Consider the following 25,775-nt stretch of genomic DNA (forward strand, 5'->3'; position numbering starts at 1 on the left):
TATATATATATATATATATATATATATATATATATATAGTTCAACGATTAAGACGTTTACTTATTTACCATCATTTTTACAGTAAACAGTATTCTTAGAGTCGTTTTGGTTACATAATTTTGGGTGGATCACTTTAAATGGGTAATTTCGGGCAGTAATTGGGTTGATAAGAAATCTCTAAGACTAGTCGAGTCTTTGAGTGTCGTGGGAACAGGCTTCCCTGAAAACAAACCTGGGTCGGAGTAATTGCATTTTTAACCGCCTAAGACNGACAATGGAATAATCTAAATAATGAAATAAAAGCGTCCTATACTCCTATGACTAAGAATTTAAACATGCAACTACCATATGCACGTGCCACNATTAATTTAAATAACAATTTAGTTTGATTTTTTTTTTAATATTTCATCTCAATTTATTATTTGTATATTTTCTATAAATATTACTTTTTTTTATTTATTTATTAAAACTCATTTTTTTAATAAAAAAAAACAACAATAAATTATTATATTAAAATTTTATTAAAATTATGATTAAATATGGACGGTTAAAAGTTGAAGGACTAAAATAAAATAAGCGATAAAAAGACATTTATCTTCAATCAAAATGTCAGTATTTGATATCTTCATTCAGAACAGGTAAGATTTGAGAGATTCGAACATTTGACCTCTAAAATAGAAGTGTTACATGTTATATATCAATTGGGTATAACATGTTGACATATCTTAACCAGTTGAGCTACATAAAATTGGCTGTTTGAGTATTACGGGACATCGAGCATGATGGGATGGTTAAAGTGATTGAAATAGGTTGGTCCAATAATGCTCTTAGCATTTAGGGGTAGTAACGTAATTGCACGTTGATTTAATGAGAGTGGTTATGATTGTATATTTAGAAAAACTTTGAATGAAGTGGGGTTTTGTTTGGGACAATTTTAGGAACGTTGTGCTCTTTTTCGCCTTTTTTTTTTAGAACATATTTTAAGAAGTCGAGTAGTTAAGAACTTTGATGTGGTTGGAGAGAGCAACGAAACATTCTTGTATGTAAACCTTTCCCTACGAGACACGTTTTAAAACTGTGAGGCTGACGACGATATATAATGGGTCAAAACGGATAATATCTATTAGCAGTGAGCTTCGGCCGTTACAAACGGTGTCAGAGATGGACACTAAGCAGTGTGTCAATAAGGACACTGGCCCTAATAAGAGGTGGAAACTTCTCCCCTACCTCTCGAATTTTAGAACCGCGAGGACGCCGACCCCCAACAAAGGGGTTGAAACTTCTCTCGTACCTCTCGCAATTTATAGACAGACGACGATACATAACGGACAAAAGTCGATAATATCGGCCAACAGTGTGTTTTAGCTATTACATTTAGTTACTGATGTAACACTTGATAATAATGATAGAAAAACATCTCGACAGTCCAAATAACACGAAAACTTTAGTTTAATTGAAAAGGTTTTGCCGACTCAATCTAACCCAACTCGAACCTACCGTACTAGCAGAACGGGTAAAAAAAAGGAAAAAGGAAATGACGATTTTACCCCTGAATTATTTAATTAATTTAGTTTGATTGCTTCACAGCTGTATGTATACAGAAACGGAGCTCTTTTTAACTCTTCCCCAAACCACACGGCCCACATGTCCCGTCACCTTTTTCCATCCATCTTTTCACTGACCAGATTCCTTTTTTTTTTTTTTAATCTATTTTTCTCAATTTACTAATAATAATAATTATAATAAAAATAATAAAAATAATAAAAAAATATTATTTTTTGCTATAAATTACCCCCCAATCCCTTCAAACCCTCTTCCCCCTTCCCTTCTTCCCTAATCGCCATTGCTGAAACCTCTCTGTTTTCAAGCTTTTCTGGTTCTTCTTCTTCTTCTTCTTCCCCAGAATTCTGAGATTTTCTCTTCTGGGTGTTCATAATTTTTGCCCTTCACAGACCCTCCATTCTTGATGTTCAATACTCTGTTCTTGATGTTTGAAATTCATGCATCTAATTCTCAGTGAACCCATCCTCTGTTCTGGTTGTATGATCATAATCTCCACATTCCGCCGCCATCACCTCGTTCAATCCTTCTCTGTTGTTTTCCTTTACTTTCTTTACTACGTTTCATGATATGGCCCCTTAAAAAAAACACCCCATAATCCAAATCATTAAAAAAAAAAAAAAAAAAAATTAATCGCTGTTCTTAGTCCTGTTATTGCTCTGTTTTGCTCTGTTTTGCTCTGTTTTTTTGTTGTTGGGTTTGTCGTTTTAATGGCTTCCTCTAGTGGGACATCTTCGACTTCTTCATCCATGGAAGAAGGGGAACTGGCGGCGTTAATGGAACAGAGGAAGAGGAAGAGAATGATTTCGAATCGGGAATCGGCGAGGAGATCGAGGATGAGGAAGCAAAAGCATTTGGATGAGTTAATGGCGATGGTGGCACAGCTCAGGAAGGATAATCAACAAATCGTGGCTAATCTTGGTGTTACAACGCAACACTACGCCGCCGTGGAGGCTGAGAATTCCATTCTCAGAGCTCAGGCGGCTGAGCTTGGTCATCGCCTCCAGTCCTTGACTGAAATCATTTCTTTCTTGAATCCGTCTGATGGGGTTTTTGAAGATGCTTGTGATGATTCCTACGGTGTCCACGGCGGCGGCGGCGGCGGCGGTGGAGGGGATTTTAATCCCCTCCAAATGGCTTTCTTTATGAGCCAGCCTCTTATGGAGTACTGAAATTTGGGGACTTCTCTTTCTCTCTCTACTGGTATGAATTTTCTCGGCATCCAAACAAGGAGAGAGAAAGAGAAGGGCAGTGTTCTTAGGGTCAAAATTGTAATTTTTTTTTTTTTTTTTTAATAAGAATGGGAAAAAATGTGGGTTATTTAAGGTGTTATCTTTTGTAGAATTTATGGATTAAAGTAATGGAATATGTTATATTAATCTCGTCGACCCGAGCATAACTTAAACGTTAAGGTAGCAACGACTTTTATCTATTGGCGGCTGGTTCAACAGTATCGTACTAATGAGGAGACCGATATCGACTCATTTAAACTGTATATCAAGAATCTTCTGAACCAAGAATAATTATGTTAGACGAACACGACTCTCCACAATGGTATGATATTGTTCACTTTGAACATAAACTCTCACACCTCCCCTCGACCATTCCCTAAATTAGCCGATGTGGGACTTTCATCATCTAACAACCTCCCCTCGAACAAAGTATGATTCCTTTTCTTTTGGAGTTCTTTATTCGACATTTGAGGATTTACCCATCTATTAGCACAACTAAGTTTAGGGCATGACTCTGATACCATGTTAGACGACTATTCACAATGGTATGATATTGTCGGCATAAGCTCTCATGGCTTTGCTTTGGGCTTCCCGAAAGGTCTCATACCAACGAAGAAAGTATTCATTAATTATAAACCCATGACCATTCCCTAAATTAGCCGGGACTTTCATCATCCAACAAATTAAACTCATCGACCCAGATACAACTTAAACATTTAGGTAGCCTATTAAACGAGAAGATTGTTATCAACTCATTTGAACTGTATGTTCGAGTTGCCTATTAAATCCTTCTTTCAGACAGGATCCTGAATTAAATGATTATTTATATTAATAATATTGTCTAATTCATTGAGCTATGTTCAAATTGATAATAAATTATATTATTTCGATGGTACGTAAAAAGATAAATTAATAAAATTTTAAAATAAAATACTTATGAAGAATGTGTAATTAATGGTACAATAAAATAAAATAAAAGCTAGGGTTACTTTATTCTTAGTCAATTATATTCTTTAATTTCTATATTTCAAGATTAATTTCAATGAAAGTCTTACCACCTTTTGAAAATTAATCTAGTAAATAAATTTAATGGATCGAAATAAAGTTAAAAAGAACGATATTCTGAATCAATTTAGATATCTTAAATGATAAGGACGTGACATTTTAATTTGATAAATTAATTATGATAATCTCGTAGTTATCTCTTTTTAGTATCAGTTATAAGAAATTATTCGATAAACTTGAATCAAATAATGAATCAATCGAGCTTTGAAAAATATAGGACTAAAAATGTAATACAGAGTATCGATCTAAAAAAACGTTCCAAAAATACCCTTAAGCTTTTAAAAAAATTCAAATTTTTAAAAACTTAAAAAATAATAATCCTTAGTAGTATGTTTTTGGAAATAATTTATGAGGTGTCGATAGACGGTTTTCGTCCATATATTGACGCTATTTTTTTTTTTATAAAGGTAAACGATATTAATGCGATTAAAATTTCATGGGTATTTTGGGAATATAGTACAAATATATTTACGAACATTTTTTTAAAAAATTGAAGGGTATTAATGAAATTTGTTAAAAATTGTCTGAAAACATTATTAAAAGTTTAAGCGTATTTTTTTAAATCCAAAATTTATACCGATATATTTGAAATTTTTTAAAATATTGCAATTTTAAAAATAGAAACTGAAGTCCCACGTTCGCTAGGAGGAGAACAAAACACGTTTTATAAGGGTGTGGAAACCGTCCCTTAGCACGTTTTAAAGCCTTGAGCGGAAGCTCGAAAGGGAAAGCCCAACGAGGACAATACCTGCGACTAGTGGATCTGGGTCGGTACAGAAACGTTCATTTTTCTAAAAATAAAATACCATTAATGAAATAAAAAATATATAAGAAAAAAAAAAAGATGTGTCACATTTGAATCCATATGTGTGTAAAGAAGGATTCAATTCACATTCAAACACATTGGTTTGGGTCCATTCTTGTCAATTTTCGATAAATACTCTTCTAATATTCCTTTTCGAGATTCCGTAAACATTTCTTCTTCGTCCCTCAATAATATATAACTCTACGAACAAAAAAATTCAAGACGTTTCTACTGCATACGCTATAGTCAAACGATAGTTTGACTTTAACGACAATAATTTCAAGATGTGAGACCGAATCAGTTTGATTGTTTGACCTTAACAATGATTACGAGGTAATAGAAATTACTGACCCAGTTCCTCCAAAAGTGAGGGAGATGACTTAAAAAGCTAGAGGAAGGGCGGTGATTCCCCACAATAAAGAGGAAGCCAAGCATATAGTGTGAGATCGAGTATCGGTTGGAGAGAGGAACAAATTTTTTTTTTTTATAAGGGTGTGGAAACTTCTCACTAGTAGACGCGTTTTAAAAAATCTTGAGAAGAAGCCCAAAGAGAACAATATCTGCTACCGATGGACTTGAGCCGTTACAAATGGTATCAAAGTTAGACACTAAGCGATGTGTCAGCAAAGAGACTAAGCTCCGAAGGGGGTGTGCCAACAAGGACGTTGGGCCTCGAAGGAGGGTGGATTGTGAGATCTCGCATCGGTTGGAGAGGGGAACGAGCATTCTTTATAAGGGTGTGCAAATCTCTCCCTATTATAAGACTGTGGAAACCTCTTCCTAGCAAAAAAGTTGAGAGGAAACTCGAAAGGGAAAGCCAAGACAATATCAGCTAGTAGCGGGTTTGGATTATTATACACGTAGTTCAGGTGCATTTTGTTGGTATAAGCGGTAATTTCATATCTTCATAATTGATCTCGGGTTATAAACATATCACTCTTTTAATCGAACGTCACACAAACGTCTGATTATTTCAAATTGGTATGAAGTTTCTAGAAAAAAAAAAGTAATAAATAAATAAATGAATACATAAAAGTAGCAATATTTTAATAGTTTGAGCTTTGAAAAAAAAAATGTTTTTTTTTTCCTTAAAAAAAAAAAAAAAAAAAAAAANTTTTTTTTTTTTTTTTTCATTAATAATAGAATTTCTAGATCTATTCTTTCTCCAATTTATGATATCTTGAGCAAAAGCTGGGAATCAAGTAATAAAAAAATCAAGGATAAATTACAAAATTAAATAATAATAATAATAATAAATTATCGAGATATTATATCGTCTTATGTCCAAGATTCATATCAAAATATGAAACCCGAATTTGACAGGTGATAGCCTCGATATTCTCCTACGACATGACCACGTTACCTACTTGTCGCTTATAATATTCCAACAGATTAACACGAGTTCTTTCAACATGCTTTACCCTCATATACATTTGTTTCTTAAAAAAAAAAAAATTAGGAGGTCTAAGTTAAATTTTAAGATTAAGCTACCGGAAAGGAAGATTTCTCCAAGCTAAGTGTCACGGTCATGTTTGTCCAAAACGTGTTACCTATGGTTGCATGTTGGATGTCCTGGTCACGTTTGTCCAAGACTAAAATGCCCCAAAATCATGTTGTGTCAAAATGGGGGTGTATGACCGCGACCGGTTGCCAAAATCATGTCTACACCCACCAAGGCTAAAATGCTCCAAAATGTATTACACGGAGATGTGACTAGTTGTCAATTCTTCATACTTGGGTTATATGCTATCAAAGTCGTTTTAGCTTATAACAATTCTTTCTTTAATATTGTTTTCAATGTACTTTCTCGCTCACAGTTTTTAAAACATTTATCTCAAACGTGACCTGAGCCTCAAGCTTACGCCAACATTGTCCACGAAAGCGCATAGCAAGTAACGTGACCATGTCGCAAGGGATGCAAGGGAATGTTGAGGCCATCAGGTGCTGAATTCGGATTCCAAATCTTGAACACGAGACGTTACATTTTATTTGGTTAATTGTAGTTATACCGAGTTCCAATATGACAACGAAAATATGGTTATTAATATCTTAGTCAGTTCAACTATTCATTTTTTTTTTCTAAATATGTAAAACGAATTGTGTGTATCCGTAACGACTCAAGTAGTAATATGGTGTGTATGATATATATATACATATATATATATATATATATCAAATGTATGTTATATAAGAAATAATAGTATTATTTAATTTCAAATAATTTATTTAAAAATGAAAATTAATATTTAATGTGAAAAACATTTTTGCATCAATTAATATTATAATAATTTATTAATTAAATTATTTAACATTTAAAAAAATGGTCATTTAATGGAAATAAAGAAAAGAAAAAGGGAGGAACACATAATTATTACTTTAAAACCCATTTTTAAAAGTAAAGACCAAAAGAAAAGAAAAGATTTGATGCGATATTTTTTTTATATGATTTAAATATTGCTTTTTAGTCCATAAATTTTTAAAAATTATCATTTTAGTCCTTGTTTTTTTTTTTTAATTACTATTTTTTCTCCTTAAAAATAAAATAAAATAAAATATTTATCTTTTAATCCTTATACTTTTAAAATTATAATTTTATTCTTCATATTTTAAAAAAGGGCTATTTTAGTTGTTAAAAGTCGGGTGAATAGTTTGAAATTGAACCTTCAACGAGTCTATCTTTGCTCTTCATGTCTATTCAATGTCTCTGTCTTGTTTATGTCTCAACTTGTCTTCAATGCCCACTTCGCGTAGTGGTGTGTTGGATGATGCATCGTTCCATGCATCATAACACTCTTCTATATTGACCTGCATGTGGCCGAATGGGCGTCTTTTGAGGGACGTCGTTTTTCTTGTCACGACGTGAGGTCACAACCTACTCTCTTCATAGCATGGTTGTGACATTCTCCCTCACTTAACTTAGTCATCGTCTTCGATGACTTACTCGAGGCACAATCGTATGGCAGATTGTGACATTCTCTCCCACTTAATTTAGTCATCGTCTTCGATGACTTTATCAGGGCGCATTCGCCCCACTGATTGTGAAAAGTATAATAGCCAAAATAGTATTTTAAAAAATAAAGACTAGAAAAAAAGGAGAGTGATTTTTTAAAAAAAGTTTAAATATTTTCTTTTAGTCCTTATACTTTCAAAATTATCATTTTGGTCCCAATACTTTAAAAAAATTAACTATTTAGTCCCTAAAGATAATATAGAAAGACCAAATGAAAAGCGTTGAAAGTACAGGGACTATAATGAACATTTTGACCGCATATGAACCAAAATGAAAAAGAGTATAATAAAATTCTTTTTTATACGTTGACATTTTCGTTGATATTTTTATATATTTTCAGGATCAACATTTTAATTATATTGTAAAAAAAATTATAAAATGTGAATATATTTATTCAATAAATATTATTAACTAACCATTTTTTTTAATCAAAATTAACTTCAAATTAAGGTAGAAATTAATATTAATATTCATTAAAATATATTTATTAAATTTAGTATTTTAACAAAATTAAAAAAAAAGGATATTTTTTTAGAAATAATTATAATGTCTTCGAAAATATTAAATAATTTTAAATAATTTTAAAATTAAAGTTTTGGATAATTACATAAAACATTCAATATAATTTAGCCACTTGGATAATATCCATTCACATATAATATCAATTTTTATATTTCATGTGGCCATTTAAAAATACCAAAAACAAAAAAAAACAAAAAAAAAAAATCTTTTATGAATTAGAAAATTGGAGAAATTTCTCAAAAATATTAGATTCGAGAGAAATTAGACAAGCAACCCAAATCATAAACGATGGGTTAGGTTAAAAAAAAATTCGGTATGGGTTGGGCTGAGTTTTTGAAAAATGAAAAATTCGGTTCGGTATCCATATTGATATTTTTTTTTGTCAGATCAACCTGACCAACCCGAAAATAGGGTTATATACAATCCAACCCTAATTTTCAAAAAAATTAAAATATTTAACGTGTATAATTATGTTAGTATGCATTGTGACTTATAAATATTCGATATTTAAACTTTACGAGATATTAGTTATTAATGTAACATATATCATGGATAAGAATGATGTATTAAATAATTAAAAAAAAAAAAAAAAAACATCCCAACAACTCAACCAAAACGAACTTGAAAATAGAGGGTTGGCTTGGGTTGGATTGAGTTAATGCTGATTATCTAAGAATTTAACGACGTTTCGATATCACTGTCGAGGAGAAAGTTTCAAATCATATAAAGAAAGACTCTCTTAGCTTGCAAACCTCATCAAGAACCTCAAAACCTGGCAATCATCGAGTGCACATGAACTTTATTCGAGTTGCTTAAGTCACTAATCCAACGAATCCAAAATTTCGAGTTGGTCCAAAAGATTTTTCCAATACAACACGCGTACACCTGTAACATCACAAACCCAAAATTTTGGGTTGACCACTTATGTATCACCGTCAGCCTTACAATTTTAAAACGCGTCTATTAGTGAGAGGTTTCCACACCCTTATAAGAAAGGCTTTGTTTCTCTCTGCAACCGATGTGGGATCTCACAACACCTCTCGTTCTAATGAAGTTAAAAAGGGGGAAGTTGATTGATATCCATTGGTGAGAGGTACAGCAAGTTAGGCATGGTGGTTTCTAATCTCAGGTCCACTTTCAAAAAAATAAAGCAACAAATTTCAAACAGCTTGCCCATAACATAAAAGAGTAAGCAAAGAGCATGCCAAATCCAAAACCAAACCTTCTTTGTTTACCCATTTTTTAGCTTTCCCTTTTGATGTGATACTCATTTTGGAGGAACAAAAGCTTGGTCTGCTACCAACTGCATCAGTTTTGGGTATCAGAATATGGTTCAACAATGGTGAGAGGCATGTGGTTGGCCATGCTCTCTTCTTAATGGCTTCATCATGTGTATTGGGACCAACAATCTTGTCGTTTGAGATATTTTAATGGGACAAATGAAGTCATATGGGCATTACTGATGGTGTTGCTTAGAAGTTGAAGGGGTTTTCTTTTCTCAGGCTTTATAATATCTCTTAAAGTAAGATTTCATAAAGTTAATGGAAGAAAAAGAAAGTTGATTAGTTTAATCTTTACGCTTATTTTACTACTCTAATCTTCACGTTTTCAAAATGATTTCGAACACTTCGAGCATTTGTGAATCTATGAACCTTATCGTTCTGCTAATCAAATCGAGATAGGTAGAGTGTGAGATCCCACTTTGGTTGGAGAGGAGAACGAAACATTTCTTATAAGGGTGTGGAAATCTCTCCCTAATAGACGCGTTTAGAGGCTGATGAGGATACGTAACGGGCCAAAGCAAATGCTATCTACTAGCGGTGGATTTGAGCTGTTACAAATGGTATCAGAGCCAGACACTAGGCCGTGTGCCAACAAGAACGTTGGGTACCCAAAGAGGATGGACTTGCTATTACAAATGGTATAAGAGCCAAACACCAGGTGGTGTGCCAGTGAGGATGCTGGGTCTTCAAAAAGGGTGGATTGTGAGATTCCACATTGGTTGGAAAGGAGAACGAAACATATCTTATAAGGGTGTGGAAACCTCTCCCTAACAGACGCGTTTAGAGGCTGACGACGATACATAACGGGCAAAAGTAGACAATATCTGCCAGTAGTGGATTTGAGTTGTTACAAATGGTATCAGAGCCAGACACCAGGTGGTCTACCAACGAGGATGCTAGGTCCTGAAGGGGGTGGATTGTGAGAACTCACATCAGTTGGAGAGAAAAAACGAAACATTCCTTATAAAGGTGTGGAAACCTCTCCCTAGTAAACCCGTTTCCTTACAATGGTGCGGAAACCTCTCTCTAGTAGACGTGTCTCCTTATAAGGACGTGGAAACCTCTTCCTAGTAGACGCGTTTTAAAACCGTAAGACTGACAACGACACATAACGAGCTAAAACGGACAATATCTACTAACAGTGGACCTGAACTATACATAGAATAAGTCATACGACCTCAATTTTCGCAACTCACGACAGTGTTCGAAACCTTTTCGGAAACAAAAACTAGTCATGGGGTTACCTTTAAAATGATGCTTTTAGTACATGAACCTACAAGACACAAATAAGTGGGTCACTCTTGGTAGAGATAGTGATAAACAAGTCTTTCGTAAAGATTTAAAAAGAACATATGCTCTGTAGTGCAATGGTTTTGAGGGGGAATCTCCAAAACCAAAACTTTGGGCTGTAAAGAAACCTTTGTCCATAATCCATGGCTTGTCATGTGAGCATCTGAGGGTAGCAGTGCCCTTATGTCTGCATCAAAGTAGCCTGCAAGAGTAGGAAAGATTCAATACTTGTACTACAAGTTATGCTTTCAATGGCAACTAGAGATCTTGGAAGTAAATTCCTCTTAGAATAAAGAAAAGTTGGATTCTAGATGTATAGATACAAGATCATAAGGAATAGATCCACAGATTATGGTCAACTGAAGCGCGTGCTACGAGCGAAAGCAATCAGCCACTAGATTCAGTGGTGTTTTGGAGGTTCGAGCATGTGCGTATGAACAAGATGAACTAGTTGCATAAAGTAATCAACCACTAGATTCAATAGTATATTTTGAATCACAATCTAGCGTGGAATCAATAGAGTGTCCGCAAAGTACCATGAAGTATAAGCTAGAAAGGAAATGACATGGGAGTAAATAGTTGCATAAAGTTATCAGTCACCGGGTGCAACAGTATTCTTGTAATTCTCTGTGAGATCTCACATCGGTTGGAGAAGAGAACGGAATATTCTTTGTAAGGGTGTGAAAACCTCTCTCTATTAGATACGTTCTAAAAAACTTGAAGGAAAACCTGGAAGGAAAAACTCGAAGAGAACTATATTTGTTTACAGTGGGCTTGGACTGTTCAAGTGGTATCAAAGCTAGACATCGGGCGATGTGCCAGCGAGGAGGTTGAGTCTCGAAAGGGGTGGACACGAGATGGTGTGCCAGCAACGATGCTGGGCCTCGAGGGGGGTGGATTGTGTGATCCCACATTGGTTGGAGAGGAAACGAATCATTCTTTATAAGGGTGTGGAAACCTCTCCCTAGTAGACGCGTTTTAAAATCTTGAGGGAAAGTCTGGAAGGAAAAGCTTAAAGAGGATAATATCTGCTAACGATGAGCTTGGATTTTTGCAAATGGTATCAGAGCCAGACACCGAGTGATGTGTTAGCGAGAAGGCTGAGCCCTGATGAGGGGTGGGTTGGGAAGTCCCACACTGATTGAAGAAGGGACGAGTGCCAGCAAGAAGACTGGACCCCGAAGGGAGGTGGATTGTGAGATCCTACATCGGTTGGAGAGAAGAACAAAGCATAATTTATAAGGGTGTGAAAACCTTTCCCTAGTAGACGCATTTTAAAATTTTGAGGGGAAACCCGAAATGAAAAGTCAAAAGAAAACAATATCTATTAGCAGTGGGATGATGTCACTTCCCGCTCCTACAATCACTAGCCAAGAAGCTTAAGACATTAGAGCAAACAATGCTCACTTTGATTGGTATCGCCCTATCAAATTTCTACATAGCAGATTTGTCAGTTTCAACTGGAATAGTTCTAAAAAAAACTCCTCAGTTCCTTTCAAATGCTCTACCTCATCAAGAAGGTCTGTCAGATCCCACCTCGGGTGGAGAGGGGAATAAACAGTTCCTTAGAAGAGTGTGGAAACCTCTCCTTAATAGACTCGTTTTAAAATTATGAAACTGACGGCGATATATAACAGGCAAAAGCGGACAATAACCAGTGGGCTTGGGCGGTTACAAATGGTATCAGAGCCAAGTTCCGTGCGGTATGCCAGTGAGAACGCTAGGCCTTCAAGGGCATAGATTGTGAGATCCCACATTGGTTGGAGAAGGGAATGAAGCATCCCTTATAAGGGTGTGGAAACCTCTTCCTAGCAGATGCGTTTTAAAATTATGAGGCCAACGACGACTTGTAACGGACAAAAGCGAACAATATCTATTATCAATGGGCTTGAGCTGTTACAAATAGTATAAGAGCCAAGTTCCGTGTGGTGTGCCAGTGAAGACGCTAGGCCCTCAAGGGGATGGATTGTGAGATCCCACATCGGTTGGAGAAGAGAATGAAACATTCCTTATAAGGGTTTGAAAACCTCTCCCTAGTAGATGCGTTTTAGAATCGTGCGGCTGACGACGATTTGTAACGAGCAAAAGCGAATAATATCTGTTATCAATGGGCTTGGACTATTACAAATGGTATCAAAGCCAGGTTCCATGTGGTACACTAGGCCTTCAAGGAGGGTGGATTATGAGATCTCACATCGGTTGGAGAAGGGAATGATACATTCCTTATAAGAGTGTGGAAACCTCTCCCTAATAGACGTGTTTTAAAACTATGAAGCTAACAGCGATATGCAATAGACCAAAGCGGACAATATCTACTATAAGTGGACTTGGGTTATTACAAATGGTATCAAAGCAAGGTTCCGTGAGGTGTGCCAACGAGGACGCTAAGCCCTCAAATGGGTAGATTGTGAGGTCCTATATCGATCGAAGGAGGGAACGAAGTCTTCCTCGTAACCTCAACCAGCTCTAAAAGTTTAAGAGAAAAGGTAATGCTCTTTTGAGAGTACATCAGAGGCTACAGAAAGCCTTCTGTCAAATGATCAAACCAGAGAGAGGCTAACAACAGAGTAAATTCTAGTCATCTACTAACCAATAACAAAGTAAATAAATGCAACTAGCAGATGATATGCACGACAGAAACCACTCCTAATGAGCTTCCTTACCAGAAACCAGTCATATTCAGCCAACCCATAAGTCACAAACTCCAATTGAACATAAAAATCTCTCACAAGCATTTCAACAAACACTTCGCATGCAAGACACGAGTCGCCAAACACGAAGCACATGTGAATCCACGAGTTTTGCACAAAACAATCCAATGCCAGATCCAACTTCACAATCAACCCATGAATCTATCTTCATGTGTGGGTACGCAGCCAAAGGGCAAGTGAATTACTAGATATCACTCGAGAAATAGGAGTGTTCGTATAATGGTGTCAAAATGAGAAATAGAATTAAGATTGAAAGTGCAACAAACAAAGGTAAATCAAAACGGTTCACAAGTTAAATATAATACAAGCTACCAATTTATACGAACGAAAATATAAACTACCCAAACAATAAAATAAAATAAAATAATATTAACGGATTACGAATATATAAAATATATTCCATAACTAATTATTATAATATATTATGACAGATGATTTGAATCCTATTAAACATTTTAAACATTTAATTATAATTTTTTTATAATAAAACTAAAATATTCGTTTATAAAATATTTATTTACATATTAAACATTTAATTAAAATTTATAGCTCAAGTTTAATATTTATTTAAAATACCTCTCAAATAATTAAAAAATATTTTTATTAGTGGTTAAAGAATAGTTTATAAAAAAAATTATGAAATTAAATAAAAATGCGGTATATATATATATAATTGTATCGTAAATAAATATATTTTTTAAATTTAATTATAAATTCGAGTTATTCGGTTCAATTTAATAAATTAATAGCCTACTAAAAGTTAATATATAAATAAATTATTCAAGTTATTAATTTATTAATTTAGGTATATATATAATTGTATAGTAAATAAATATATATATATATATATTTGATATAAATCTTAACATATTTCAAAGTAATTAATAAATTATTTATAATATATAAACAAATTATTAAATTTGGTATGAATGAATTGAACGGATGAGAAATTTTCACGAGACGACACTTGGAGGAAGGAAGAAACTCGAGGATGAACGACACGTCGGAACATACTCACCGAGACAAAAATCGTGTCGGAAAGCCAACGAATTCCTTGGAACCACGTAAAAAAACCCATCAAATCATCTCAATTAAGCAAGTTTTACTCCAAATTATTGTCCGTTTAAGAGATTCCGACGCGTTTCAGCCGATTTCCCACTTTCCCACCGTCCCATCCATAGCTTCGTTGGCAGGGCATCTTCTCCGATTCTTCCTCCGTCGCTGTAATCCGAATCGCCGCCGTGTTTTCCCGCTATTTTACATCTCCTCCTTCAAACCCTTTTCTCTTTTTCCTCATCTCTATCATTTGTTTCTCAATTTCAGGTCGCCGGATCGGATTCCATCAATACCTCGTAAGTGGCCTCTATTTCCCTTTTTCGTTTGATTTCGTTCTGATGTTCTTGGATGCCCTTGTTCTTGTTGATTATGATCATAATTATTAATGATTGTTCTTCATTTATTTCTATTTGGTTAGGTTTGATCTTTCTTTCCCATTTCAGATCTTATATAGATTGTTTGTTCTTCACCCATGTGACTAATTTGGTCTATTTCGTTGAAAGGCATTGAGATTCAAAAGATATGGTGAAGGAGACTGGTTATTATGATGTATTGGGTGTCAAATTCGATGCCTCCTCTGCAGAAATTAAGAAGGCATACTACGTTAAGGTGATTTATCCATGGCTATGATGATCAATGAATTTCATTGTTCTGTTAAGTTGCCTCTTAGTCTTAGATTCTTAGCTGCATTTCATATTATGATCTGGATAAGAAGCTTTGTTGATGGTTTATTTTTCTGTAATGGTTCATTCTTTGCATCATTCTTGGTCCACCCGGCTAGTCTTTGGGAGCCTCGACGACATCCCGAGTCTTGGCATGGGTACCTTAGGGTGGGAACTTTGTTAGTGTTGGGAGTGGAACATTTCATAACCTTGATGTCTATTTTTCAGGCAAGGCTAGTCCATCCCGATAAAAATCAAGGAGACCCGAAAGCGGCGGAAAATTTTCAGGTGAACTGAAGTTCCTAACCCTGTTTAGTCTGTTAGTTTTATTGCCAAACAGCAAGCCGGATATGCGATTCGTTATGCAATTGCTTGTATTTGTCCTTGTGAAGGTACTGGGAGAGGCTTATCAGGTATTGAGCGATCCCGAGAAGCGTGAAGCGTACGACAAGTATGGGAAGGCAGGAGTACAACAGTATGTTTCTTTAACTGAGATAGAAAGTTTAAACTAATAGGTTAACACGCTCTCTTAATTATAGGTTTGAAAACTAGAACGGGACTTAGTGACTATCGACATAAATTGAGATGAGAAAATAAAATTTCAAAGATTTGAGTAAAGGGCATTTGGCTCTAATACCATATCAAACTACCGATAAACCTAAAAGCTTAAGCGATGAGCTATCGATCCTTTAGACCTTTGGAATTTGAAGCTAGAGGTGTTAGAGAAGTTACCACAGGATAACTAGCTTGTAGCAGCCAAGCGTTCATAGTGACGTTGCTTTTTGTTGACCAGCTGGGGGGCCTTTTGGCCCCCAAAGGCACGTGTTGTTGGCTAAGTCCTTGTGATGGATAAGTCCCAAGGGCTGCCTTGTAACGTAATTCCCACTGAGCGATAGGTAGAATCCTTTGCAGATGACTTAAATATGCAACCGTGTATTGTTAATTACTTACTGAAGAAACAATTCTAGTCTTTTAAGTTTTATTCGTCGCAAGTGATGCTAGCGGCTCTGATCTTATTCCCCGTGTTTTTTTAGGGACACCATGGTAGACCCTGCAGCTGTGTTCGGTATGCTGTTCGGAAGTGAGTTCTTTGAAGAGTATGTTGGTCAGCTTGCTTTGGCTGTTCTATCAACTTTGGAGATTGAGGAAGATGCACAAGACCCCGAGATACGCAGGCAAAAAATTCAGGAAAAGCTAAAGGTATGCTTCTTTTCCTTCAATGATGCAGATGTAAAATCAGACTTTTGCCATGGCATTTACCCATACTCGTAAAAAATGTAGATATTTCAAAAGGAAAGGGAAGAAAAGCTTGCAAACATTTTGAAAGATCACCTCCAACCATATGTTGATGGTCGGGTTGATGAGTTTGTGACATGGGCAAGTTCAGAAGCACGACGACTCTCCAATGCTGGTATGTATAACCATTATATATGTTTCTCTATAAAAACGTTCTAGTTTAGGCAAGTTCTATAATGCTTGGGGAACAAATTCATTATATGCCTTTTTGTGAGATCCCACATCGGTTGGAGAGTGGAACGAAACATTTCTTATACGAGTGTGGAAACCTTTCTCTAGTAGACGCGTTTTAAAACCTTGAGGGGAAGCCTAAAGAGAACAATATCTGCTAACTGTGGGCTTAGGCTGTTATAAATGGTATCAGAGCCAAACACCAAGACGGTATGTTAGCGAGGACGCTGGGCCCCAAGAGGGGTGGATTGTGAGATCCCACATNGCCTAAAGAGAACAATATCTGCTAACTGTGGGCTTAGGCTGTTATAAATGGTATCAGAGCCAAACACCAAGACGGTATGTTAGCGAGGACGCTGGGCCCCAAGAGGGGTGGATTGTGAGATCCCACATCGGTTGGAGAGGGGAACGAAACATTTCTTATAAATGTGTGGAAACATCTCCCTAGTAGACGCGTTTTAAAACCTTGAGGGGAAGTTCAGAAGGGAAAACCCAAAGAGAACAATGCTGGGCTTAGGCTGTTACAAATGGTATCAGAGCCAAACACCAAGACGGTGTGTTAGCGAGGACGCTGGGCCCTAAGAGGGGTGGATTGTGAGATCCCACATTGGTTGGAGAGGGGAACGAAACATTTCTTATAAAGGTGTGGAAACATCTCCCTAGTAGACGCGTTTTAAAACCTTGAGGGGAAGCCCAGAATGGAAAACCCAAAGAGAACAATATTTGCTAGCTGTGGGCTTAGGTTGTTACAAATGGTATCAGAGCCAGACACCAAGACGGTGTGTTAGCGAGGATGCTGGGCCCCAAGAGGGGTGGATTGTGAGATCCCACATCGGTTGGAGAGGGGAACGAAACATTTCTTATAAAGGTGTGGAAACATCTCCCTAGTAGACGCGTTTTAAAACCTTGAGGGGAAGCCCAGAATGGAAAACCCAAAGAGAACAATATTTGCTAGCGGTGGGCTTAGGTTGTTACAAATGGTATCAGAGCCAGACACCAAGACGGTGTGTTAGCAAGGACGCTGGGCCCCAAGAGGGGTGGATTGTGAGATCCCACATCGGTTGGAGAGGGGAACAGAACATTTCTTATAAAGGTGTGGAAACATCTCTCTAGTATACGTGTTTTATAACTTTGAGGGGTAGCTTAGAAGGGAAAGCCCAAAGAAGACAATGTCTGCTAGCGTTTTTAGCTACAAATTACCCACAAGCTATTTGCAATCAGCTTTTGGTGAGACGATGCTGCACACCATTGGATACATATACACAAGGAAAGCTGCGAAGGAACTTGGGAGGGACAGACGTTATATGAAAGTGCCGTTTTTAGCCGAGTGGGTGCGAGATAAAGGACACCAGATAAAATCACAAGTGATGGCAGCTTCAGGTAATCTTCTCTCTTGTTTATAAAGCTTTCGAACATTCGATTTCGATCCTAACCATTGCACTTCTGTTTAGGTGCTGTTTCTTTGATTCAATTACAGGAAGAGTTGAAGCGGCTGAACGAAGGAGATAACCGAGACGAGAACCTGGCAAAAGCCATTGAAGAGAAGAAAGATGCTGTTCTTAACTCACTTTGGCAGATTAATGTGGTCGACATCGAATCTACTCTGTCACGTGTCTGCTCTGTAGTAAGTCACAATATCATACTTTCTCTTTAAGTTAAACTACCATTGCCCAGGCCAGCACTGTTAAAGTCAGGATTATGAGGTTGATTTTATATTTTGCACTTAAACTTACCCGAGGTTATGATTTTACATAAACAAGAACTAGGAAATCATCGTTTACCGATCACCCGAGCACTTACATAGATTGGAAACATATATAGAAAGTAGAAACTAGTTTCCGTTCTCCCCTAAACTAAGAACTTGTTGTTTATCAGTCACCCGAGCTCTTATGTAGATTGGAAAACATATAGAGAAAGTAGAAACTAGTTTCCGTTCTCACCTAAACTAAGAACTCGTTGTTTATCAGTCACCCGAGCTCTTATGTAGATTGGAAAACATATATAGAAAGTAGAAACTAGTTTCCGTTCTCCCCTAAACTAAGAACGCGTTGTTTATCAGTCGCCCAAGCTCTTATGTAGATTGGAAAGTCATCAACTTTAGTATTCTCATATACATAGAAAGTAGAAACCAGTTCCCATTCTCATCTTAACTAAGAAATCGTCATTTACCGGTCACCCGAGCTCGTACGTAGACAGGAAAACATATATCAGTAGAAACTAGTTTCCATTCTCATCTTAACTAGGAAATCGTCGTTTACTGGTCACCCAAGCTCCTACGTGGATTGGAAAACATATATAGAAAGTAGAAACTAGTTTCCGTTTTCATCTTTACCACGAAATCGTTGTTTATTAGTCACCCGAGCCCTTCTGTAGAAACTAGTTACCATTCTCATCTTAACTAGGAAATCGTTGTTTACCGGTCACCCGAGCTCATACGTAGATTGGAAAACATATATAGAAAGTAGAAACTAGTTTCCATTCTCATATTTAACTAGGAAATCGTCGTTTACTAGCCACTCGATCTCTTATGTAGATTAGAAAATCATCAACTTCAGCATAGTAGAAACTAGTTCTCATTCACATCTTAACTAGGAAATCGTCGTTTACCGGTCACCCGAGCTCGTACATAAATTAGAAAACATATATAGAAAGTAGAAACTAGTTTCTATTCTCGTCTTAACTAGGAAATCATCGTTCACCAGTCACACGACCTCTTATGCAGATTGGAAAATCATCATCCTTAGTATTCTCACATTATATTGAAAGTAGAAACTAGTTCCCGTTCTCATCTCAACACCCCCCTCCCCGAAAAAAGGAAGAGATGGGCAAGATAGCCACGAAAATAAACACGACGTGAATGAACTCCCAGTTCGTTTTATAAGAAAACGAGTAGTCTGTCCTTGTTTACGCCTTAACATGACATAAACTTCGGAGTCAGGTCGATTCACCAGAACTCTCTTTTCTGTATCAGGTTATTAGAGACCCCAGTGTGTCGAAAGACGTACTGAAGCTACGAGCCAGAGCTCTGAAGAAGTTAGGAGCGGTATTCCAAGTAAGAGCGAGCCATAAGAAAGTCTTCCATTTGAGACCGACTCGGTTTCATTATTACGTGCACGTTGATTAACCCATGTATTGCTAACTTTTCAGGGTGCAAAGTCAGCTTACAGCAGAGAGAACAGCCTGAGGCATGAAAATGGTAAATCAATTGCTGTTGCTTCTTCAACTTCATGAGCTCACACTTCCATGGAAACTGTCAGTCTTCTCTGATCTGATGATGTTCTTTTTGATTCTATATATTTGAATTCAATGAATGTTCTTCATTTTTTGTATGCTGTTCTTGAGAATTCCTGCATTTTTTTTTTCCTGCTTTGTAATTTCTAGCTTACAATCTGCTCTTGTTCTTGTAAATAAGTCATAGGAGAGTGAGTTGGGGTTCTGAATCATTGTTTATTTATTTATTGAAGGAGATGAAATATTTCGATTTCTTGAGTAACTTCTAAATATTTCGATTTGGTCCCTTTAGTTTTAGTCGCGTCTTTCGAGTTTAGCTTTGAGTTCTATTCTAAACCCTTAATACATTGTTATCGATTAGTGGCGACCTTGTTTACATTGACTTGGGGTCTCTTGGTCATACCGGCTTAGAGGTTAGAGGTCAGAGGTTTAGCTTAATACCAAAAACTCGATGATTTTCGGGTCTGAGTCTTCGGGCAAGTGCAAATGTCCTAGGGGGAGGGAGAAAAGTTCCGACCTTGGTTATAAAAATAATGTTAAAAAGGTAACTTAGGGGTACTCGAGAAAGTTGCTAGTGAAATCTTTGAAATCATAAGGATCAAATTGAAACTTTTGATAATCCAAAATTATAGGCGTCGAACTTAAAACTAAGATTCAAGCTACAAAGCCGGGAGATGGGTTATTTCTGTTGGATGAAGGTCCCACATCGGTTAATTTAGGGAGTGATCATGAGTTTATAATCAAAGAATACTATCTCCATTGGAGTGAGGCTTTTTGGGAAGCCCAAAGCAAAGCTATGAGAGTTTATGCTCAAAGTGGACAATATCATACCATTGTGGAGAGTCGTGTTCATCTAACAATTTCATTCTTCATTCTCACAATTATAGTCTCGAAATTTTATAGATATAATTATAAGTAACAATGAACTTCATGTTTTGACCTTCGGTGAGATTTCACATTGGTTGGAGAGGAAAACGAAACCTTATAAGAGTGTGGAAACTTTTTTCTAGCAGACGCGTTTTAAAATCGTGAGATCAATAACGATATGTAATGGGTCAATGCAGACAATATCTGCTAGCGGTGAGTTTGGGTTGTTACAAATGGTATCATAGACATTAGACGCGTTTTAAAATCGTGAAGTTGATAACGATATGTAATGGGCCAATGCAGACAATATCTGCTAGCGGTGAGTTTGAGTTGTTACAAATGAACGATATGTAATGGGCCAATGCAGACAATATCTGCTAGCGGTGAGTTTGAGTTGTTACAAATGGTATTATAGACATTAGACGCGTTTTAAAACCGTGAAGCTGATAACGATATGTAATACGCCAATGTAGACAATATCTGCTAGCGGTGAGTTTGAGTTGTTACAAATGGTATCATAGACGGAAGTGATTGTGAGATCCTACAATAGTTAGAGAGGGGAATGAAGCATTCCTTATAAGAGTGTGGAAACCTTTATAGGTAAAAAAGTAGAATCTGGAAAGCGGAATACAATTTCCGTCATTTTGATTTATGTGACGATAAATTTTTTTATACTCTTTATTCGTTCTTCATTTAAACAGAAATTTTTCTCTCCATTTTGCCCGAACAATTAAATTTAAATCGATGATCAAATCTTGAAGATGTGAAGGGGATGGTTGGTAATATATATATATATATATATATATATATATATAAAAAGTCAATTCGATTAGTGAACCCTATTTTCTTTTCTTTTTTATTTAAAATTTTCTTTTATTAAAATCTACTTTTTATTAGTTTAGTAAATTTTAACAAAATATGTATGGTTTCATTTTCTCGAAGTTTGATTCGTGTAAAATCACTATAAAAAAAGACACTATGACTAGTCCATCATCGTCGGTGTTCAGTGTGGTGGTCAATCGCGGTGGGTAGCAACTATGGATTCTAGTGGTCGTTCCTGCACGGTCATGTTTATCTAAGGCGTGTTGTTTGTGGGCGTATGTTGGATGTCCCGATCATGCTTGTCTAAGACATGTTGTCCATGGTCGCTTGCCCGTTCCAAACCCCTTTTACTTGCTTTCATGTTGTGTCAATATAGGGTATATGACCAGTCACCAAAATCAAGATGTGACTAGCTATCAAAGTCGTTATTGTTGTTTATTCGCTTTTAGCTTATAACATTACTTTCTTTAAAATTGTGTTCAACGCATTTCTTCGCTCACATTTTATAAAATATTTGTGACTCGAGACTCGAGCTTACACCGCTATTGTCTGCACAGTCTAAATTTCACACGACTGACTTGTTCGCTGGATTAGAACAAATGCAGCACAATTGTTGTCCCGCTCTACGACATAAAAAGTAAAGATAGTGTAAAAGAATGGTAAGTAAGGTATTTATAGTGACATTATTGAATTTGAATATTTGGACGGTAACAAAAAGAATATTTGCTAAACTTAGGACTAAATTTATGTACCATACCTATATTAATTTCATTCTTAAAAACTTAGGGTAACAAAATATCCATACATTTGGGTAAAACAAAACAATAAATATTAATCTTCAAATATTTTTCATCTGTAACAAAGTAATACTAATTTTAGATAATATTCAAGAGAATATTGCCTAAATTACTAAAACAACCCCACAAAGAGACCCAATTATTGGATTCAAAGAGGGGTAAGAAAGAAATATACACTAAATTATTTATCTTTACTTCCTAAATAAGCTTATTTTTTAAATTTTAATGTGGTGACGTAATTTGCCAGTTAATTAACGGTAACATATTTATTTATTTTTTATTATTATTATTTATTTATTAAATTAGTTTTCCGACCATTATCACTTCATGCAAATCTTAAGAAATGGAGTGTTCGGGTAACTTTTTGTAAATATAACGACTCATGCCTAGGATTCGAAAGTTGAATTCGACATCTAGTGGCCCTGACATTTTTCATAGTCACAGACCCCAACACTGAGCTTTGGAGTTCTTACGATCGAGTCACTGAAATGGGAAGTGCACATTACTTGTATAGATATTTAAGCATTTCTTAGTTATCGTATTCTTAGGATCGCTCTTGTTTCGATGTGGTCTCGGTTCATTCGTATACCCTTCATTTACTTAAGCGTCACGGTAAAACATATATTTATTTATTTATTTTTAAAATTTTAATTAAGATTCATTGACCCAATATTTTGAAAATAAATAAATATTTATAAAATAAAAATATGGATTGTTAAATTAAAAATAAATTCAGTTAGTTCAAACTCAATCCAGTTTTATAAGAATACTGAACCAACCCAATACATAAAATTTTCACTCATTTCAACGAAATTCAATCAAAATAAATTTATAATTCAACTCAAACTATATAGATTATGTTGGGTTGATCGAATTTTTTAGGTTATCAGTGTAATATCTCAAACCCACCGGTAAAAAATATTGTCCACTTTGGCTCGTTACGTACGTCGTCAGCCTCATGATTTTTAAAATGCGTCTACTGTCTACTAGGGACAGATTTCCACACTGTTATAAAAAATGTTTCATTCCCCTTTTCAACCGACATTGGATCTCACAATTAGATTCTTTGCACTGTTATAAAAAATGATTTGTTCCCCTCTTCAATCGACGTATGATCTCACAATCAGATTCTTTGCACTTTATAAAAAATGTTTCGTTCCCCCTCTTCAACTGACATGGGATCTCACAATCAGATTCTTTGCACTGTTATAAAAAAACGTTTCGTTCCCCTCTTCAACCGATGCGGGATCTCACAATCAGATTCTTTGCATGGTTATAAAAAATGTTTCGTTCCCCTCTTCAACCGATGTGAGATCCCATAATCAGATTCTTTGCACTGTTATAAAAAAAACGTTTCGTTCCCCTCTTCAACCGATGCGGGATCTCACAATCAGATTCTTTGCATGGTTATAAAAAATGTTTCGTTCCCCTCTTCAACCGATGTGAGATCCCATAATCAGATTCTTTGCACTGTTATAAAAAAAACGTTTCGTTCCCCTCTTCAACCGATGCGGGATCTCACAATCAGATTCTTTGCATGGTTATAAAAAATGTTTCGTTCCCCTCTTCAACGGACATGGGATCTCACAATCAGATTCTTTGCACTGTTATAAAAAAAACGTTTCGTTCCCCTCTTCAACCGACGCGGGATCTCACAATCAGATTCTTTGCATGGTTATAAAAAATGTTTCGTTCCCCTCTTCAACCGATGTGAGATCCCATAATCAGATTCTTTGCACTGTTATAAAAAAACGTTTCGTTCCCCTCTTCAACCGACGCGGGATCTCACAATCACATTCTTTGCATGGTTATAAAAAATGTTTCGTTCCCCTCTTCAACCGATGTGAGATCCCATAATCAGATTCTTTGCACTTTATAAAAAAATGTTTCGTTCCCCTCTTCAACCGACATGGGATCTCACAATCAGATTCTTTGCACTGTTATAAAAAAAGTTTCGTTCCCCTCTTCAACCGATGTGAGATCCCATAATCAGATTCTTTGCACTGTTATAAAAAAACGTTTCGTTCCCCTCTTCAACCGACGCGGGATCTCACAATCACATTCTTTGCATGGTTATAAAAAATGTTTCGTTCCCCTCTTCAACCGATGTGAGATCCCATAATCAGATTCTTTGCACTTTATAAAAAAATGTTTCGTTCCCCTCTTCAACCGACATGGGATCTCACAATCAGATTCTTTGCACTGTTATAAAAAAATGTTTCATTCCCCTTTTCAACCGACATGGGATCTCACAATTAGATTCTTTGCACTGTTATAAAAAATGGTTCGTTCCCCTCTTCAATCAACGTAGGATCTCACAATCAGATTCTTTACACTGTTATACAAAATGTTTCGTTCCACTCTTCAATCGACGTGGGATCTCACAATCAGATTCTTTACACTGTTATAAAAAATGTTTCGTTCCCCTCTTCAACCGACATGGGATCTCACAATCAAATTCTTCACCCGAAAGATTAAAAGCAATACACATAAAGGTAAATATGGGAAGAAGGGGGTATTATTTTAGTGGTAAAATCTAAGAGTCTCTTTATTCTCCATTGATGCAATTATGTGGGTCATTCTTAGTGGTATTTGGTGTGTAGTCCTTATCTTTTTAAGGATTTATAATAATGGCCCTATTATTTCCACGTAGACTTACTTTATAACACAACCTAACTCCTCCCCTCCTTTTTAAGGCACTTGCTTATTTAATTATGTAATCCACTTATGGGAAATTGCAAAAAAGACCCAAAACTTTTCCATTTCAGTCCTTATATTCCCTTTTAATTACACATCCAATATCTCATTATTTTTTATTTCTTTGTTTCTTCCTTCAATATGTCAAAGAATATTTCCAAATCCCAAGGGGGTTTTGCCAAACAGTCATTTAATTCTTTTTTTACTTTTTTTTGTTAAATAACTGTTTTGGTTAAATACCCACAAAGTAAATTTGAAATTTGGGTAAAAGTGAATTTGAAAATTAAATTTATAATTATTATTTCTACTTATAGTTTATTTTATTTTATTACCTACTTTGGTAAATAAATAAATATTTATGAAATGGGTCGTGAGTTTTTTTTTTTTTTTTTTTTTTTTTTTTTTTTTTTTTTTTTTTTTTTTTTTTTTTTTTTTTTTTNTTTTTTTAAATCTCCTATTTAATAATTATTTAATTACTTAATTTTTAATTTTTTTAAATTAAGTTTCATTGAAAAAAAAATCACATTAATTGAAGGGTAATGAGGTAATTTCACGTGGACGCTAATCCCAATTATATATCTTAAAAATCCACTAAAGCTTGTTTAGACTTAGTGCCCCAACAAAAGAAAAGTGGTCTCTTTCTCCCTTTTTCATTTGAATTTTAAATTAAAAAAGCATTAAAGTAATTTATCAAATAA

General features: G+C 35.6%; 2 protein-coding genes and 1 long non-coding RNA gene across 4 annotated transcripts; 2 read left to right on the top strand and 1 right to left on the bottom strand.

Annotated features, from left to right (window-relative positions):
* The first annotated feature begins 1,808 nt into the window (after positions 1-1,808).
* Positions 1,809-2,942, top strand: LOC111777831 (bZIP transcription factor 11-like). The gene has a single exon (XM_023657553.1). The coding sequence runs from the start codon at positions 2,271-2,273 to the stop codon at positions 2,730-2,732; it is 462 nt and encodes a 153-aa protein (XP_023513321.1). The 5' UTR covers positions 1,809-2,270; the 3' UTR covers positions 2,733-2,942.
* A 7,826-nt stretch (positions 2,943-10,768) lies between these two features.
* LOC111777906 lies at positions 10,769-13,684 on the bottom strand. The gene is made up of 2 exons (XR_002812432.1): positions 13,431-13,684; positions 10,769-10,969 (listed from the first exon to the last, which is right to left on the bottom strand). It is a non-coding gene; the product is annotated as an uncharacterized LOC111777906 (long non-coding RNA).
* Positions 13,685-14,420: 736 nt separating this feature from the next.
* LOC111777690 (chaperone protein dnaJ 10) lies at positions 14,421-20,152 on the top strand. 2 transcript variants are annotated; one of them, XM_023657409.1, is made up of 11 exons: positions 14,421-14,701; positions 14,802-14,830; positions 15,038-15,143; positions 15,425-15,484; positions 15,589-15,671; positions 16,231-16,396; positions 16,478-16,607; positions 17,885-18,043; positions 18,115-18,287; positions 19,635-19,715; positions 19,811-20,152. In XM_023657409.1, exons 3-11 carry the CDS (start codon positions 15,057-15,059, stop codon positions 19,892-19,894), a joined length of 1,023 nt encoding a protein of 340 aa, XP_023513177.1. In that variant the 5' UTR covers positions 14,421-14,701; positions 14,802-14,830; positions 15,038-15,056; the 3' UTR covers positions 19,895-20,152. The 2 variants fall into 2 exon arrangements, with proteins under 2 accessions (XP_023513177.1, XP_023513176.1); XM_023657408.1 differs by having other exon boundaries at positions 14,421-14,830.
* Positions 20,153-25,775: the final 5,623 nt, after the last annotated feature.

Source organism: Cucurbita pepo, chromosome LG16 (genome assembly GCF_002806865.2).
Source record: "Cucurbita pepo subsp. pepo cultivar mu-cu-16 chromosome LG16, ASM280686v2, whole genome shotgun sequence".
NCBI lineage: Eukaryota > Viridiplantae > Streptophyta > Magnoliopsida > Cucurbitales > Cucurbitaceae > Cucurbita > Cucurbita pepo.